This window comes from Pelodiscus sinensis, chromosome 11, assembly GCF_049634645.1.
Source record: "Pelodiscus sinensis isolate JC-2024 chromosome 11, ASM4963464v1, whole genome shotgun sequence".
NCBI classification, from domain to species: Eukaryota; Metazoa; Chordata; order Testudines; family Trionychidae; genus Pelodiscus; species Pelodiscus sinensis.
The window spans coordinates 36103263-36119782 of NC_134721.1; the positions used below are offsets into that span (position 1 = coordinate 36103263).

General features: G+C 50.3%; 2 protein-coding genes across 7 annotated transcripts in view; one reads left to right on the forward strand and one right to left on the reverse strand.

The window, feature by feature from the left end:
* The window catches only part of LOC102445986 (coiled-coil domain-containing protein 87-like), a 44832-nt gene extending 38160 nt beyond the window's left edge, over nt 1–6672 (reverse strand). Inside the window, exon 1 of the mRNA XM_075939744.1 lies at nt 3926–6672. Within this exon, the coding sequence (XP_075795859.1) occupies nt 3926–6672 (2747 nt within the window). The remainder of the gene's footprint in view (nt 1–3925) is intronic.
* A 219-nt stretch (nt 6673–6891) lies between these two features.
* On the forward strand, nt 6892–16494 carry CCS (copper chaperone for superoxide dismutase). 6 transcript variants are annotated; one of them, XM_014577801.3, is made up of 8 exons: nt 6946–7016; nt 9683–9755; nt 9839–9976; nt 11243–11420; nt 12719–12779; nt 13817–13939; nt 15339–15442; nt 15847–16494. In XM_014577801.3, exons 1-8 carry the CDS (start codon nt 6978–6980, stop codon nt 15998–16000), a joined length of 870 nt encoding a protein of 289 aa, XP_014433287.2. In that variant the 5' UTR covers nt 6946–6977; the 3' UTR covers nt 16001–16494. The 6 variants fall into 6 exon arrangements, with proteins under 6 accessions (XP_075795391.1, XP_014433287.2, XP_075795392.1 ...); XM_075939277.1 differs by having other exon boundaries at nt 13862–13939; XM_075939275.1 differs by lacking the exon at nt 6946–7016 and adding an exon at nt 7240–7592.
* Nucleotides 16495–16520: the final 26 nt, after the last annotated feature.

Genomic DNA, 16520 nt, shown 5'->3' on the forward strand with positions numbered 1-16520 from the left:
CTCTTGGGTGGCAAAGGCCTATTTAGACCCCCTCTGCTCTTAAATGCCCTGTCTGCTGTGGTTTATGAAGCTGGGAATCTGAGGGGGAAGGAGTGAGCATTGAGTTGGGGAGCGGACTTTGAGTCTGGGGAATGTGATTGGCTGAATGGTCTCTGAGTAAAGGCAGGGTAGCTCCCTGATAGGGAGAGAGATAGGCATGATATACTAGTCTTCAGCATTCTGAAGACTAACCCACCCTTACCCACTTTCCAGGATTCAAGTGCCGATTGTCAGAGATCTGTGTGTCCATAGGATCACCCTGATAGTGCCCATGCTATTCTAGGGTAGCTCGTGAATGCTGGAATGAGAGACAGCTAGAGCTGGGAGCAATTCTTCTACTAGAGAGAGCAGAAAGATGTGTAGGACACATTAAAATTTCTGTGCCCCATTTAAGCCTGCTTTAGTTCACTCCAGGGGAGCAGAAACCAGAAGTACTGCCAGGCCTGTCAGATAATGACATTGAGTTCTCACACTCAAAACTGGCTACTTTGTTCTCCAACTTAGCATGTAAATGCACATGCTCTGTGTGCTCCAGTTGCTGTTGCAGGTGACACCCTCTGTAGTACAGGGAAGGACACTATTTTTGTGTGGGGGTGAGGAATAAAAGTATTTTCTTAGGAGAGATGTTTGGGTTGTTTTTAAAGGAATGTCTAAAACAGTGGATCTCAAACTTTTTGGTCCATGGCCCACCCTGCTCAACGCAAACCTTTCCACGGACCACCAGCCCACCACCCATGATGACAAAATGGGTGCAGGTGCAGTCTGGGGGTGGAGAGTCTGTCCAGGTTGTTGGGAGCAGGAGAATGCTAAGCGTGCAGGAGAGGGGTCTGGGTAGGAGATAGGGTACATGATTGGGCTGAAGGTGGGGGTTCTAGGTGGGAAGGTACAGGAGTGGGGTGGTGGTGGTAGGAGGTCTGGGAGGAAGGGAAGGTACAAGAGCAGTGTGGGTAAACAGTCTTAGCAGGAGCGATGTGTGAGGGAGATTGTGGGGAGTGCAAATCTGGCTCCATGCCTCCTGCCGCTCCCAGAAAAGCCTCCAGGTGACCAGTTTCCTGAACTGGTTCGCACAGCCTGGGGGAGGGGAGGGGAGGGGGTGGCAGCGTGCAGAGCTGCTTCCTTCCCCCGCAAGCCAGATCCAGCCCATGAGGCTCAACTCTCCGCCCCTGTAGCGGAAAGCTGGTGCTCCAACCTTGTGGGCAGGGGCAGAGTTGGTGGGGCTGGAACGCCAGTGCAGGTTCCCTGCTACAGGGGGAGGGTGAGCCCTGAGCCCATGGTCCTGCTGCTAGACAGTCTTCTGCAGAACACATTTTGGAACTGCTGATCTAGCAGAGAGAAGGAATAGGCCAGATCATGCATTCTGTGCCTGGCTCTGACAATGAGTCACTACAACCCTGCTTGCCCACTTGTAAAACTGACTGTCCTTAGAAGCTGGCTACTCTTATCCATGGTGCCATATAAATACAGACTTTATTGGTGGAGTTTGTACCCAGGTACACCTCACATGTCCATCTATACCACTCTATACTGGCCTCATTCTTCACTTATGTGTATGTATATTTCCCTTCCCTGTTTCCATATGGCTACTCCTTAGGAATATAAGAACAAACAAAATATATCAGATGAGTGAATCCCTCTAGCTTAGCATCCTGTCATTAATAGTGATTAGTAGCAAAGGAAAGGTCAAGAAATCCTGCAGTGATGGTATAAGCTGTCCTCCAGAGCCATTCTCTCTTGACCTCAAGAATTAGTGTTTGATATATGCCCTGATGCAGGATGGTTCGGATCCTTTTTGGAATTCTAGGGAGATACATGGCTAAAGGGAATCTTCTGTCCAGACCTTTATGAATGCTACTAAGTTCTTGGCCTTGATGGTGTCTTGTGACATTGGGAGTCGGAATGGCCATTGGCTGGACTGTATCACTGCACTTGCTCACAGAGGCCAGTGGAGAGCCTAGTCAGTTGGATAGCCTAGCCAGCTGCTGCAGGCTTGGAGCTTGGTCTGTAAATGTGAGGTGTTCCTATGGTGTGCTGTGAAAAATAGGCAGTTAAGAGCTACCACAGGTTTTTTTGGCAGTGGAGGGAAGACTGAGCTCCTACAGCTTTCCCTGCACTGTGGGAAGTAGAAGTGGTATCTGCCCAACTAATGCCATATGAGAGGGAACCGGGATGCCTCTGACATAACACTGCAGCCTGTTCTTGTGCAGCCAAGGTCCCATCTGCTCATTTAGCCTGTGGGAATCTTCTCCAGCCAAATCAGCTGTGGATGCTTCACTGGGGCAAGGTAGCATGGCCTTGTGGCTACAGTATTGGACTGGGACTTGGGATACCTGGTTCTAGCCCCAGTTCAATTGCTGGCCTGCTGGGTGACCACTTCCTCTCTCTGCCTGTTTTTTTTCCTCTGTAAAATGGTGATAATTATACTGCTCTTCTTTGCAAAGTGCTCTGAGGTCTACTGATAAATAGCATTGTATAAGAGCTAGGGATTACTATAATTAAAAATGGTCTGTTTTAAGTTGAACAAATTAATTTCTGGGACTGTAATTTTCCAGGCTCAATCTGTCCCTGCAGGTGATTAACAGTTTACAGCAGATGTGGATATGCCATTTTCAATAGGATATGGAGGAGTTAATAGATGATAGTATTTCCCATCATAAAATACTGTTTTCTAACAAAGAGCAAGTTCACTTCACCTGACAGTGGGCAGGTGAAATCGGGTCTGGGAAAAACCCTCTCTGCAGAGCATGATCTTTTTGTGGAGGACACTGGATTGGAGAGACTTCCAAGTATACAGGCAGTCTGATTTTGGCTGTCTGTTAGAGTTGGTCTGCACTGGGATACTTTGGAAAGCTGAATTAAGTGAATAGTGAGGGGAAGGGCATTAAGCTCTGTAGAAGCTCTCATTCAGAAGTGAAGTTGCCTTGGTTTGGTGTAGCTCAATCTTCCTTCAAGGCCCTGCAATATCTGGGCTGCATACTAACTCTTTTTTTTCTCCAAGAAATTGCCAGTTCCAATTCCCCCAGCACTGAGAAGATTGTGGTAACCATTTTTGTAGCGGTGTGTTAAGTGGGCTCAGGCTCATTGGGTTAATTGAAATGAAGGCCAGAAATGCCCAGTTGGATCATCCAGTTCAACTCCTTGTATAACATAGGGTGAAGCATCCCACATAGCTCATCACTTGTACCTACCATTACACTGACCAGACTTCTGTCCACTCTGGGCCCTTCAGAGAACATCAATCCTCTAGAGCTGGACTTTGCAAAGCATCTGATGCTGGCTTGATTCTGCTTCCATTATGGTTAGTGCTAAAATCTTCCTTTTTTTTTTTTTTTTTTAAGTCAATGGGAGCAAAGTTAGGACAAGCCTGAGTATTTGGCATCCCACCTCTACTGGGTTTGTCTCAAATGACTTTTCTCTCCCTGCATTATTCTTTCCCCACCTATAGCCTACTCCAGTGAATCTTAGCTCTTTCCCTTTCTCCCAAATCCCAGTTCCCTTTCCATGCTTCTTCACACCTTAATCCCCACCTTCCCCAATGGAGTGTTCTGTCTCCCCTTCCTTCTTCTCGCTGCTGCATTTCACCTTGGATGATCCAAACACTGGCATCTGCCTCCCTGAGCCCAACTTTGTTCCCTGGGTTTTTTATAAGGTTAGCTGATGCTGCTCTAAGTTGTGTACGCCGAGTCAAAACAGATACAGATTAAGGGAATAATTTATTGCTCTGGCTCTGTAATGTGTTATTGATCTTGTTTGGCATGTCCCTCACCCTCTTCTGATGATTTTCCATCACAGAGTGACTATATATAAAGATCCTTGCTTTGGCCTGGCAAGAACTGAGAACTGTCCCCATTGAATCATTTACCAAGCTAATTCTTTCTTTGAACATTACTGGGATGGGGGAGAAAATCCTGCACTGCTGCCTACCTGAGCCAGTGGAGGCAGCTTCCAAAACCTCGCTTCTCTCCTTGTTTCTTTTGATAGGGCACCAGCACGGCGTTTCTGCTGCAGCCAATACAGCATCTCCACTTTGTCCCACCGCATCTTCTCCAGGTACGGGCGGCCCTTAAAGGTCACAGTGTCATGGAAGCTCTCCTTGATCTGTTGCAGAATGATACAGATGTCGATGTCACACTCAGCAATCGCCGCATACAGGCGGCCTCTTGTCCTTGACTCCCATGTGCGTGTGGCAGAAGACTCAAGGCTCCTTTCAAAGAAGCGGTTTGGGTCTGAGGCAGCTTGCTCAAACTTCTCCAGTTCTACCAGCAAAAGTTCCCGTTCCTGGATAATTGTTGCTGCTTTTTCCCAGGCTTCAAGCATAGCTGAGAGCTGTGCATAATACTGGTTGGAGCTATATTTAATTGCCATATCAAGCCTCTCCCTATCAGGGAAATGAAGAACTGTCCAAAGTCTCTCCAGGCGTTTCTGCAGCAGTCTGATGTCTTCAGGCTTATGGTCCTGGTCTTCAAAAGTTCCAAGCCCACCAAGCCTGATGGTATTGGTGTTCCACATCCCAGGCATATATTTCTCTCTCTGTGAGCGGACCTCTGCCACTTTCTGTTTTGCCTCCCTTTGTGCTTCTTCCAGCAGCTTTTTTTGGGCTTCATCTATGAAAATTGGCTCCTCCCCCTCATTGTACAAATGAAAGATCACATGTAGGTAATCAGATTCCTTGGTGGAGATATACTTCAGGTAGTCATCAGCATTCAGGGCGGATTTCCACCACTGATACCAAGTGGTTTTTTGTTTATGGGCAGTCATAACGGACAAGCTTGATTGCACTGGTGTATCCACTTTCTGGGTGCTGAACAGCCCACCAGGCAACACATTATTCAATTCTTCATTGATCACCTGCTCGTTTTTCTTTCTGGTCAGTGTGGAGGAAGCCAGGCTGAAATCCACATTGAAAGCTGCAGGCTCTATGAAAGGTCCTTGGTCAAATCTGAGATGCTCTGTGGGGATGATTTTTATTAGTTCCTTGTAAATTTCCCTGATCTCTTCCCCAGCTGAAAGGTTTGCATCCAGGTAACTCACTGCAACACTATCAATCTCTCCCAAAAGATCATTATACAAGGGGCCATATCTATGAATAGCCACAGAGTCAACAAGTGTTCTGTCGGACACTTGTAGGTCGGCCGCCTTTGCTACCATGCCATGGTGTATTTGAAGGTTCACTGTGGCAGCTTGAGGGTGAGTGGGTGGTGCAAAAACTACCAACTCCCTGAGCTGCTGCTCAGCTATCTCCTCTTCTTGGAGGCATCTAAGTGTCTCCTGAAGTTGCTGCAGCTTGGTTTCATTGGCTCTGCGTCGTGTCAGTGCTCCAATGATATGAGGCAGCTCGGTGTCCTCACTCTTGTCTCTTCTACAGCTACTCAGAAGGGAACCTTGAACTAGTTTGCAGAGGTCCTTGGCTATGAGCGTGGACTCTTGGAGATTATCTGTAGCTGACTCAGGAGAGTGACTGGGCACTATTGGTGTGAGAGGGCGAGGGGGGAGATGGATCCCAAGTTCATCTGAAAGGAGTTGTCCATCTCTCATATTGGGCAATGAATGACTTTTCTTGAAAATTAAGCCAGCCTCATGTCTCATCCACTTTTTGTCTTCCTGATCTTCTGAGGCAGGGGTACAAGAATAGGTGGTTCTCACTGTTACACATGGCAAGTTACTGAAGCAGCTGTCAAAAGTCTCTACATTTGGGATCAAGTGATGGATTCTGTTTAAATCTAGTGGGGGTATGTCCTCAAGTTCTTTTATATCCTTTGTTATTTTTTGCCTGAATGTCTGGGTGTGGGGCCTGGTCAGTTTGATGAAGTGATTCATGGTGAGGCCGAGACGGCAACCAGGAGTGTTTCGTGCTGAGCCCTGGCCTTTCTGTGGTGGACATTTTCGCTCTGGCCGAGCTGGCTTGCTGTCAAGAAAAAAGTGGTTTTGTGGGGTCTTTAGTTCTGCTATGAGACGCCGCTGAACAGCAGTCATATTGAGGAGACTAGAGCAATCTAAAGAGAGCTGGGCTGCAAATCGGGTGAGGTTGGCATAGTCGGTGAAGACAGCCATGTCCCGATGTAGCTCCATCAGGCAGAGATAGTGAAAGAAGAGGTGTTCAGAGACAAGTGTGATGTATGAGACCAGGTGGTGGTATACATCCTTGTTCTGCCAGCTGCTGAGGGCGGGGTTGGACAGTGACTGACTGGCATCCTCCCAAGCAAATTTTACTTCTGCCAGGATGATCTCCTTGAAGACCTGCCCTGCCTGGCTGTTGCTGGACAACGACTTCCTGCCCTGGGCAAGCCGCCCTTCAATCTGCTGGGTCAGAGCAGCTAGGGAGATGGGGATAGAGAATGCCGAGGCTGGAGTCTTTGGGGAGCCAGATGATGGCATGTGGCTGGTCTCCAGGGTGCTGGGAGGCTCTGCAGGACTCGCCTCTGGTGTACCATGGAGCGAGAAGCTGGGTGAGGGTGGGGCTAGGGTGAGCTGTGAGGTGCCTTGGGGCTCCTTTGTGGCAGGCTGCAAGAGAGAAAGAGGGGTCAGGATGCGTTGGTAGACTTGTTGTAGCGTCTGGGTCACTCCCTCCGTCTTCTCCAAGGCACGGTGATCCCAGGTAGACACAGCGCGTGGCCCGGCACCCTTGAATCCGGACATGCCGGCCCAAAGAGGGCTCTGACCCTCAGCTTCCCAGCAGCGCCCCACCCCTGCCTCACAACAACCCCAGTTGCTGCGCCCTAGTTCCAGGGCTCAGCGTAGCCGCTGCCCGGCAAGAGCCAGGAGGGCGTCCCAGCCAGCAGTAGTCTCCATAGTAACAGCGCACCGGAAATAGCCCGTGCGTTATCTACGAGTTACTTCCGGTAGACCCCAGCGGCCCTTAGGCAGTCTCAGTGCTTCTGGCGGCCGGAAGTGAGGATGCCGCGCGTCCCCTTGAGAACGAGTCCGGGTGGACAGAGCGAGCGATGGAGGCGGCACCGGAGGCAGAAGGCGCCAGTTGCCGGGTAAGAAGGCTCCGCAGCAGGGAGGAGAGTTCTGTCCCGGCTCTCCCTGCCCCTCGTGCTGGCGGAGCCAATGGGGAACGCGGTCTCTCAAGGCGGAGAGCGCCTCTGGGCGGCGTCTCGTGTTGGGTGCTGAGCAGAGGGCTGAATAGGGCAGAACTCACATCCTGTGGGTGAAGCGATGACCATGGGCGGGGGGCAAAGTCACCTCTGTAGGAGCATGCGGGGCTCAATGCGGAGTCTCCATTGGTACGATGACCGTATTTTTTTGAACCAAAATTAGTGACACGTTAACCACGCCTCCTGACCCTGTTAGCCACGCCCTCTGCCACAAGAAATCCCACCCTTGGAGGTAGTACTCCAGGGGTCCAGGTGGACACATGACTGGAAGTAAAGGGTGTCCTCCCACTCCCTCAGTTCCTCCTACCATCCTCTACCAATAGGGAGGGGTTTGGCCTCCACGGGACACCTACCTCCCACAACTAGCCTGCAATTCCATTAACCCAACTTGCATTGCATTAACTCTGGGGGAGAGGTCGGGGGCAGTGTTCCCTGTAAGGTTTTCCACCCATGAGCAGAGTGAGTTTGTCTTGTGTACCAGTATTGAGTCCATGTGTGCTTGTTTGGATGTATGCCATCCAAGTTATTAATAAATATCTTACATAACTCTCCATTTTCTCTCTGCTGCCATGTCTCCTCCCCTCCCTGCATCTGCTCCCCTGGTGCCTGCTGCCTCCCACCCCTCACCCTTCTCTGCTTGTCCTGCCTTCTCACTCCCCTAACTTGCCACCCTTGCCTGCACCAGCCCTTCTCTTCTCCTGTGTCCACTCCTCCTCTTCTAGCCCCACTCTGATCATCTGTAGCTACCCCTCCCCATCCCCCCTCCTAACACCCGCCCTGCCTCTCTCCTCTGGTGTCTGTCTTTCTCCTTCATAGTACCCCTGGCACTTGCACCTTCCCTTAACCCTGCACCTTCCCGGTGTTTCCCCCTTTCCTCACTGCCCCTGCCCTCCTTGCCCACATTCTCCCTGGTGCCTGCCTCCTCACCACGCTCTCTACGCCAGTTCTCCTCATGATCCTCTGTGCCCTCACACATGACTAGCTCCATCCCCACCCCTCCTTTCAGCCCCTCTTTTACCAGCACCCACTCCTCCCCTCTTCCTCCCTCTTGCCCACATTGTCCCTCCCCTCTCCCAGCATCACCCTGTCCCCTCCCTTCTCCAACCCCCAGTAACATCTCCCCTTTCCCCCTCCTGCCCTTTCCCCTCATTGTCTCCTGCCCCCTTTTCATTTGTGTCTCCTCCACCTTGCCCTTTGGTGTCTTCCCCTTACTTCTCCTGCCCTGCTCTCCCCTCTTCCCTAAGCACAAGGCCTTTCCTCGCCTCACCCCCACTTTCTCCTTAGTTCTCCCCCTGCCCCTTCCCTCACCTTCTGCCTTCCATGTGGGAAGCAGTTTGCGGGGGCTGGAGCCGGGGCCCACAACAGCCCCGGGCCCAGCTGCTTCCAGGATGGGACCACATACTGGGAATGGAACCAGGGCCACTCTCAGGGACCAGGACCGCGGTATTAAAAATAGTACCACAGGCGGCCCCGGCTGCAGCTGGAGTCAAGCAGCAGCTGCATGTGGTGCACTTTTGGACCTGTCTGGTGCGCTTCCTTCCTCTCCCCGCAGCAGCTGTTGTACAAAGAGCAAAAGGCTGCATGGGGATGGAGGAGGAGACGGTGCAGCCGGATTGGGCCACGTGCTGCAGAGGTTTCCTTCGGAGTGGGCCACGTGGTGGTGGGGCAGGGGCTGGCAGGGGGTTGCCGGCTGGCGGCATGTACTGCACTGGAGCTCAGAGTATGCTCCGGGCTCCAGCTTCCAACCCAACCTGGTAACTGCATGCCATTGAAAGTGGCCCTGGCTTCCAGCTAGCAAAGCACCCAGGGAGCTGCCTACCTGCTGGGGAAGGGGGGTGTTGCTACTGTGCCACACTAGCATCTGCGAGGCTGTCCCAGTGGGGGAGGGAAATGGCGGTGCCATTTCTAGACTGATCCAACAGAGCTTTCTAGGACACTTCCCTACTTGATGGGCGACTGGGATAGAACATTTAAATTCAGAACAGTCCCGGAAAAACCAGGACATATGGTCAGTGTATCCATTGGAGGATTTGAGAGAGGGGAAGTTGCTGCAGATGGGAAAAATCCAAACTACTCAACGTAGGGAGGATTGTACAGCTATAGGTTTTGAGATGGTTGGTTTAGCCTCCTCTGTGTGGGAAGCAATTATGGAGAAGATAAAAAATTCCCCTGTTATGGAGTGAACATACTGGGTCATACAAAAGGTCCATTTAGTCCAGTATCTGCCTTCCAAGAGCGGATAATGCCAGGTCCCCCAAAGAGAATGAACGGGACAGGTAATTATCAAGTGATCCATCCCTGTTGCCTATTCCCAGTTTCTGGCGCAAACAGCCTTAGGACTCCATCCTTGCCCATTCTGACTATTAGCTATTGATGGCTAATAGCTATTCTCCATTAACTTACCCAGTTCTTTTGTGACTCCTATTCAAAAAAGGAGTTGCCGTTCTGGACCAGAGGCTGGGTAGGGTTGTTGGATGAAGCCCTCCAAGGTGGTGAGTTGGGTTGGTTCCCATGACAAACTCTGTCTCATGCTTCCTAAAATCAACCAGCTGGAGTTTGCTGTGCAGATGAATTGCCAGGAATGTGTGGATGCTGTGCAGGCTTCTCTGCAAGGAGCAACAGGTGAGATGCACTCCAGTTCTTGCATTCTTTGACAGCTGTTGCAGGCTCCTACTGTTCTCACCATACCAGGGCTTTTCCTGCAGGCCTCCGGGTGCTGGACATTCAGCTGGACTCTCAGAGTGTTCTGGTGGAGACCAGCATGAGTTCTGAGAAGGTGAAAGATCTGCTGGAGAGCACAGGCCGCCGGGCTGTGCTGAAGGGCATGGGGAGCAATGCGCCACGTGAGTGTGGAGTCCCTGGGTCACAGTCTGAATGGAACAGGAGGCAGTGTGAGGTAGCAACTAGGAATCCCTGTCTTGTCTTATTCTGGCACTGGGCAAATCCTTTCCCCTCTTGACACACACAGTCTGTCTGTTTTCATTGAGCTCTTCAGAGCAGAGACTGTTTCATGCTGTATATCTCTGCTGCACCTGAAAGGGGGGAAGGGCATGTTGTACTTGACACCACAGGGGCCCCAATGTCAGATAGGTGCCTCTTGTCTTGATGCCTCTGTTATATATCTCTGTGTAAGCTACTCCTATGATCCTCATCACTGTAGTATTTTGGTGACTCTCAGTCTTTACTGCATCTATCCTCACAGCTCTCCTGGAAGGCAGGATAATTATCCCAAATGTACCAGTGGGAGACTGAAACAGAGAGGATAAGAGACTTGCCCAATGTCACACAGGGAGACTGGGACAGTGCAAGGACTTGAATCCAAGTTTACCAAAGCCTGGGCTAATGCCTTAGCCCCTACACTATATCATAATGCACAGAATGGTCCCATTCCATTGTGCTGAGTGGTTAATATCTTCCCCTTCCCTAAACAGTCTGTGTTTTGAAGCGTCTCCGCTCCTCCACAGGGAGTTTTTGGACACTGTTGCTGCTCTGCACAGCAGGGGCTCCCCTACATCTTGGCTGGGAAGGGGAATGCAGGTGTCATGATCATGAGGGTTAGCCAGCAGCCTGGGAACTAAGGGGTTAACCGTACCTAAGTCAGGTAGATTCAGCCAATAGGAATGTAGGTAGGAATTTCAAACTAGGACAAAGGGATGTTTGGTTTCTCCCTCCTTTGTACTGGGGAGTCTCTCTTCAGCTACTGAGGGAGTCAGACAGAACGTCTCCCTCCAAGAATAGACTCTTCACTCTTCTGTAAGTTGGGTAAAGTTTAGATAAATCCATTAGGTTTTATGGTTTGGGAAATGGGATCTGACAATAAAACCTAAGGGATTTATCTAAACTTTACCCAAATTACAGAAGAGTGAAGAATCTGTTCTTGGAGGGAGACGTTCTGTCTGACTCCCTCAGTAGCTGGAGAGACACTCCCCAGTACAAAGGAGGGAGAAACCAAACATCCCTTTGTCCTAGTTTGAAATTCCTACCTACATTCCTATTGGCTGAATCTACCTGACTTAGGTAAGGTTAACCCCTTAGTTCCCAGGCTGCTGGCTAACCCTCATGATCATGACAGCAGGTCTGTGTCCACCTGACTTTGCCTTCTCTTTTAGACAGCCTTGGTGCAGCTGTTGCCATGATGTCAGGCCCCAGCCTGGTCCAGGGAGTGGTGAGATTCCTGCAAGTTTCTCCAGAGAAATGTATAATTGAAGGGACCATTGATGGGCTGGAGCCAGGGTTGCACGGGCTGCATATCCATGAATTTGGGGACATCACAAACTCCTGTGACAGGTGAGAGACCTCTCTCCTGCAGGGAGGTGTTGCTCTCCCGTATATCAGGCTGGGGTTTGCAAAGGGACTTAAGGGAACTGGGTGCCTCCTAACTTAATGGTATTTGGTATCAAGCTCCCCGTTTCACATGTGGGGAAACTGAGGCATTGAGTGACAAAGGGGGTGGCCTTCCTGAGGTCAGTGGCAGAACCTGTAATAGAACCCAGGGCTCCCAGCCCAGTGCCCTCTTCATTAGATCCTCCATTTTTCAGCAACTGTGAAGAGCATATTTGACTTTAGCTCAGTCAGATTAGCTTTTTGAGGGGAACACCTGGCAGAGGCATGTAGACAGACACAGCAAGAGGACATGAACTGGGCTAAGGGCTGTTTTCCTTTTGAGCTGTTTGGCCATTGCACACTCCAGCTTTATGTTGGAATGTAGAATGGAGCAGGTAGCAGGCCAGATCTCTCTGTAGCAAGGGTGGGCAAGATGCAGCCAGCAGGCCAGATCTGTCCCATGGTCGCCTTGCCGGGACCCTTAGCACAGAACAGCAACAGCTACTGGCTGGCTGCTCTCTGCTCTGGATGCTGGGGAGGGAGGGAGGGAGGAGGCTTTGCATGCTGCCCTTGCCCCTCAGCAAAATCTCTCAGCTCCCATTGGCCAGTTTCTGACCAATAGGAGCTGAGAAATTTTGCTGGGGGCAGGCACAGCATGCAAAGTCTCCTTCTCCTCCCGCCCTAGCGAAGCCATGTGGAGCAGCCTAGAACTGCAGCAGACAGGCAGGGAACCTTTCTCAAGTTCTGCAGGACTGGTGGCTGGGAGCCTTCTAGATAAGCCTCTCCCAGCCAGAGCCTGCCTCTGGCACCCCACCCCCTTACTCCCCCCAACTACCTGCCCCAGGCCACCACCCTCTCTGTACCCCCTCTCCACCTCCTTCAGATCACAACTAACTTTCAGACCCTGCACCCCCTCCTACACCTCTCCCCCAGGTCAGAATCCTCTCCTGCACCTATAACCCCTCCTGGACCCTGCACCCCATTCCCCTTCCCCAGATCACAATCCCCTCCTTCATCCAAACTCTTTCTCAGATCCCACACCCTCTCGTGTACCCCAGTCCCTCATCCCAAGCTCCCTTCTGCACCCAACCTTTGTCCCAGACCCCGCATCCCCTCCATAGAAGTGCAGCCTTTGACCACTTACCAAAATCTTGGAGTGTCCCACCCCCTTAAAAATTGCCTACTCCTGCTCTGGAGGCTGTGGTTTGGATATGGGAGGCCTCTGTACGAAGTCATACTAACCTCATTAGTTTTCCAAACAGCTGTGGAGACCATTTCAACCCAAACAGGGAGTGTCATGGGGGCCCGCAGGATGCACACAGGGTGAGTTCTGATCATGTTCATGCATTGTGCCCTCAGTCAGTGCTGGCCCCAGTGCCTTTGGGTGGCAGTAGTGTGTGCAGTGCTTCAAAGAGAGGAGGGAGTGACTTATGAGGGGGCATTCTCCAATATTCTCTGCAATTTTTTTCCCATCTGTGTGTGGAATAATTTTTATGTGCACCAAAGCATGAGCAGATGTGCACCACCAATATAAACACATGATGCTGTGACTGTTCTGCTAATCAATTGGGCAGCACTGGAATCTCTCCAGGGTGGTTGCCCAAGCACACAACTTGCAGGGAACACTAGTATTCTCTCAGTCTGTGTCCATCTTGGAAAGGCTGCTGTGCTGCATTGAGCTGGGAGGCAGCTCAGTATAGCACTCTCCCCTGAGTCAGTTCTGGGGGTGACCAGGCGAGAGAGTGTGACTTGATAGGGTGTTCTTTGGCTGACCTTAGCGTGATACTGGGAGAGTATGCGGGTGACTCAAAAGAGAGCATGCCAGAGTGAAACTAAGTCAGTCACCTCTGTCCAGAGACAGCAAAGACTTCAAACATTGTAATTCCCTGCAAAAAAGCACCTTTCACAGTCTTCAGGTTGCCACATCTTTTCTGTTGCTCTTTAAAGTCACTGCTCAGGGATCTCCATTTGCATACCCATGCTAGTGTGCTGGCTCTTGCTTTGCCACATAGGGCTGGCTTTGAAACAAACTAAATCTGAAATACTTGCGACCCCTTACAGCCTGATCACAGCCCACACAGTTGCTTATCCAGCTGCTTGGAAAGTGCCAATTACTGTTTTGTGTGAAGTTTTGAAAAACAAACATTTTCCTCAAAAGTCTTTCCAGTAAAATGTAAAAAATTACGGCGTTCAAAAACTCTTTTTGGTTACACCTTAGATTTTGGGGCAATTTCTTTTTCGCCATTCCAGCAAATTTCAATCCAAATCATGATTTTTAGGTTGAAAAGCTAGCTTTTATTCCTCAGATAGAATAGAGTTTTGAGAGAAGAAATTTCATTTTGCTTTTGCTGTGTTTGTAGTTAGCTCACCCTGGGAACTTTGACAATTTGGCTGCTCTATTCCAGCATCTTGGAGACCTTGGCAACGTGCTGGCTGGCAATAATGGAAGAGCAGCCTTCCAGATGGAGGACACCCAGCTAAAGGTGAGGTCCCCTGAGCCACATAAGGAATTGTTGAGATCTGTCAGATCAGGGCACATGAAGGGATCCAATTCTTTGTTTCAGAAAGGCATCACTAGAGAGGTTCATTGTTCTGAACCAATCTAGTTGTCTGGGCCCCCACACGGGGGATGGGAGGAGAAGGGGAGGAAAGGTACATTTTACTGGAGCCTGGGGGGGCCCAGGCCCAGGCTGCAAATTGTGGTATCTGTTAGGGATGTAATACTGTAAATGGCTAATGGATGAGCCTACACTCATTGGTTAACCTTCAAGTTTACACACAAGCCCCCTCCACCCAGCGCTGCTGCCTCTGAATCAGAGGCAACAGCATGGGTGGGGGGGGCAGGCAGCTTCTTGAGAGCACTGGCTCCCAGGAAGCCGTCTGTTCCGCTGCACGGCATGCTGTTGCCTTTGTGTATATATGCTTTTTAACATCGCTAGTACTTGTGTGGGAGGGAACTTGAATAATAAGTTTGTACTGTTCCTGAAAAAAAATTGTGGTTACAACTATCCCCCAGCTGCTTCAGAGGGCGAGACACTCAGCCTTGCATTAGACACTGATGGGATAACCTCACCCTATGGAACATTTCCCTGATCCCATTTGTGAGATGTCAACTCCTACTGTGAAATAGGAGGGAAAACTTACTTCCTCAGCTCCAGGTTCTCTAATATTACAGCTGCAGACATTGGCTATAGATGAGAATTCTGATCCTTTTCTGAATCTTATTAAGCACTTTTGGCCTTTGGGATCTCATAGGAAGAGAGGCACTGCTTAAGTAGCTCAAACCTCTGGCCATGTCGCTACAGGGTCTCTTCTAGCATGGGGCCCAGCACCAGGTGCTTCACATGAAGATTTGCCTAAAATAGCAGATGTGGGAAATTCTGGCCCCAAGCATTAGGCATCATCCTTGTCTCTAATAGTTAAACTGTCTGAACCCTGAAGCAATAGGTGTACTAAGAGCATGTAGCAACTTGGGGCTGCCTCTGCTTCTCACTCCCCTAGCCAAAGCTTCTGTAAGGTGCTGTCCTGAGAGCTTCAGGAGGAGAGTTCCATCTTCCCTCCAAACTCATGCCCTGTGGCAGATGAGCCACCCACTTTGTGCAATGGGACAAGGAGCTGAGCTCTGGGGAGGGGGCAGAAGTGGAGCTAGCAACAGATGATGGGAAGCTAAGCAATGGGGGTGGGGCATTGTCTCCTGAGAGCTTCTTTAGAGCTGATTGTACTCGCCCTGGGTCCAGGGCACAAACCCTTGTCCAAATTGTGCCTGGCTGCACTGGTTCACATCATGCAGAAGTCCCTTCCCAGGACAATACTGGCCTCTGCCTGGGGGGCTGGGGATCCATACATGCAACACAACTGACCAAAGGCTGTGATTCTTCCTAGGTCTGGGACATCATCGGCCGCTCTCTGGTGGTGGATTCTGGTGAGGATGACCTTGGTCAAGGGGGCCACCCGCTCTCTAAAGTCTGTGGAAACTCGGGAGAGAGGTGAGAAGCCAGGGGAGGAAGCAGGGGCCAGGGAAGTAGTTCAAGGCATCTTGCTGGCACAAATACTTAGTCAAGTTGATTGTCAGACCAGGCAACAGCATGGAGTAGTAGGATCAACTGTAAAGATGGATGGCTTGGCCCAAGGGATCCACAGGAGGTAGAAGGAGTCAGTCTGCCCCTGGCAAAGGAACATGAAGCAAGAGTGGAGTCAGCAGAGGAGGGGTTAACACCTCTTTATTGTCTTGGTACAGCTCACTTCTTGCATTATAAGAATTGAGAGATCTGGCCTTGTCTGACCTGTGATTGGGCAAATGGCCAGGCTGTGGGGCTGCCCATTCAGTTTGCAATGGCTGCTGCCCCCTGGAAATCACCCTGCTAATCCTTCTTCCTCCTCTTCTTTCTAGGCTGGCCTGTGGGATTATTGCCCGCTCTGCTGGGTTGTTCGAGAACCCCAAGCAAATCTGTACCTGTGATGGTGTGACGCTGTGGGAGGAGCGGGAGAAGCCAGTGGCAGGACCAGGCAGGAGAGTGCAAGGCCAGCCTGCCTCTCACTTGTAGAATTATGGCCTTCCCTTCACATTATGCCAGCTGGTGGTGGTTTTATGCCAGGGCTCAGGGTAATTTAGCTTTGAAGTGGTGACACTTTTGGGCCTGATGTATGGGAGAGTTTTAGGTGTGCACTATACTTCTTCACAGCATCTCCCTCTAATACCACAGTCTCATTTTTTTTTCTATTGCCAAGCTCTGAATAGCTTTCTATCCTGACCCTTCCCTGGGTGGGTGCTGCTAAACTTACTGCAAATGATGTCTCATTTTATAGGGGAGCTGTAAATAGGCTCTGAAGTTTTTTGCTGCTTTGGGATTTGAAAGGGCAGTGAAAAAACATCTTAATTTTTTTTCCTTTCTTTTCAAACAGCAGGGATGTCAAGGGTGGTTTTGATGGGAAACTGGGAAGGGGGAAGCAAGAATGGGTGTGATCTTGTGATCACTTTTGCACTAAGTAGATGGGTTGGGGTTGAATCATTAATAAAATATTAATAATCACTAGTTCATATCTAGCACTTGATCCAGCATCTCA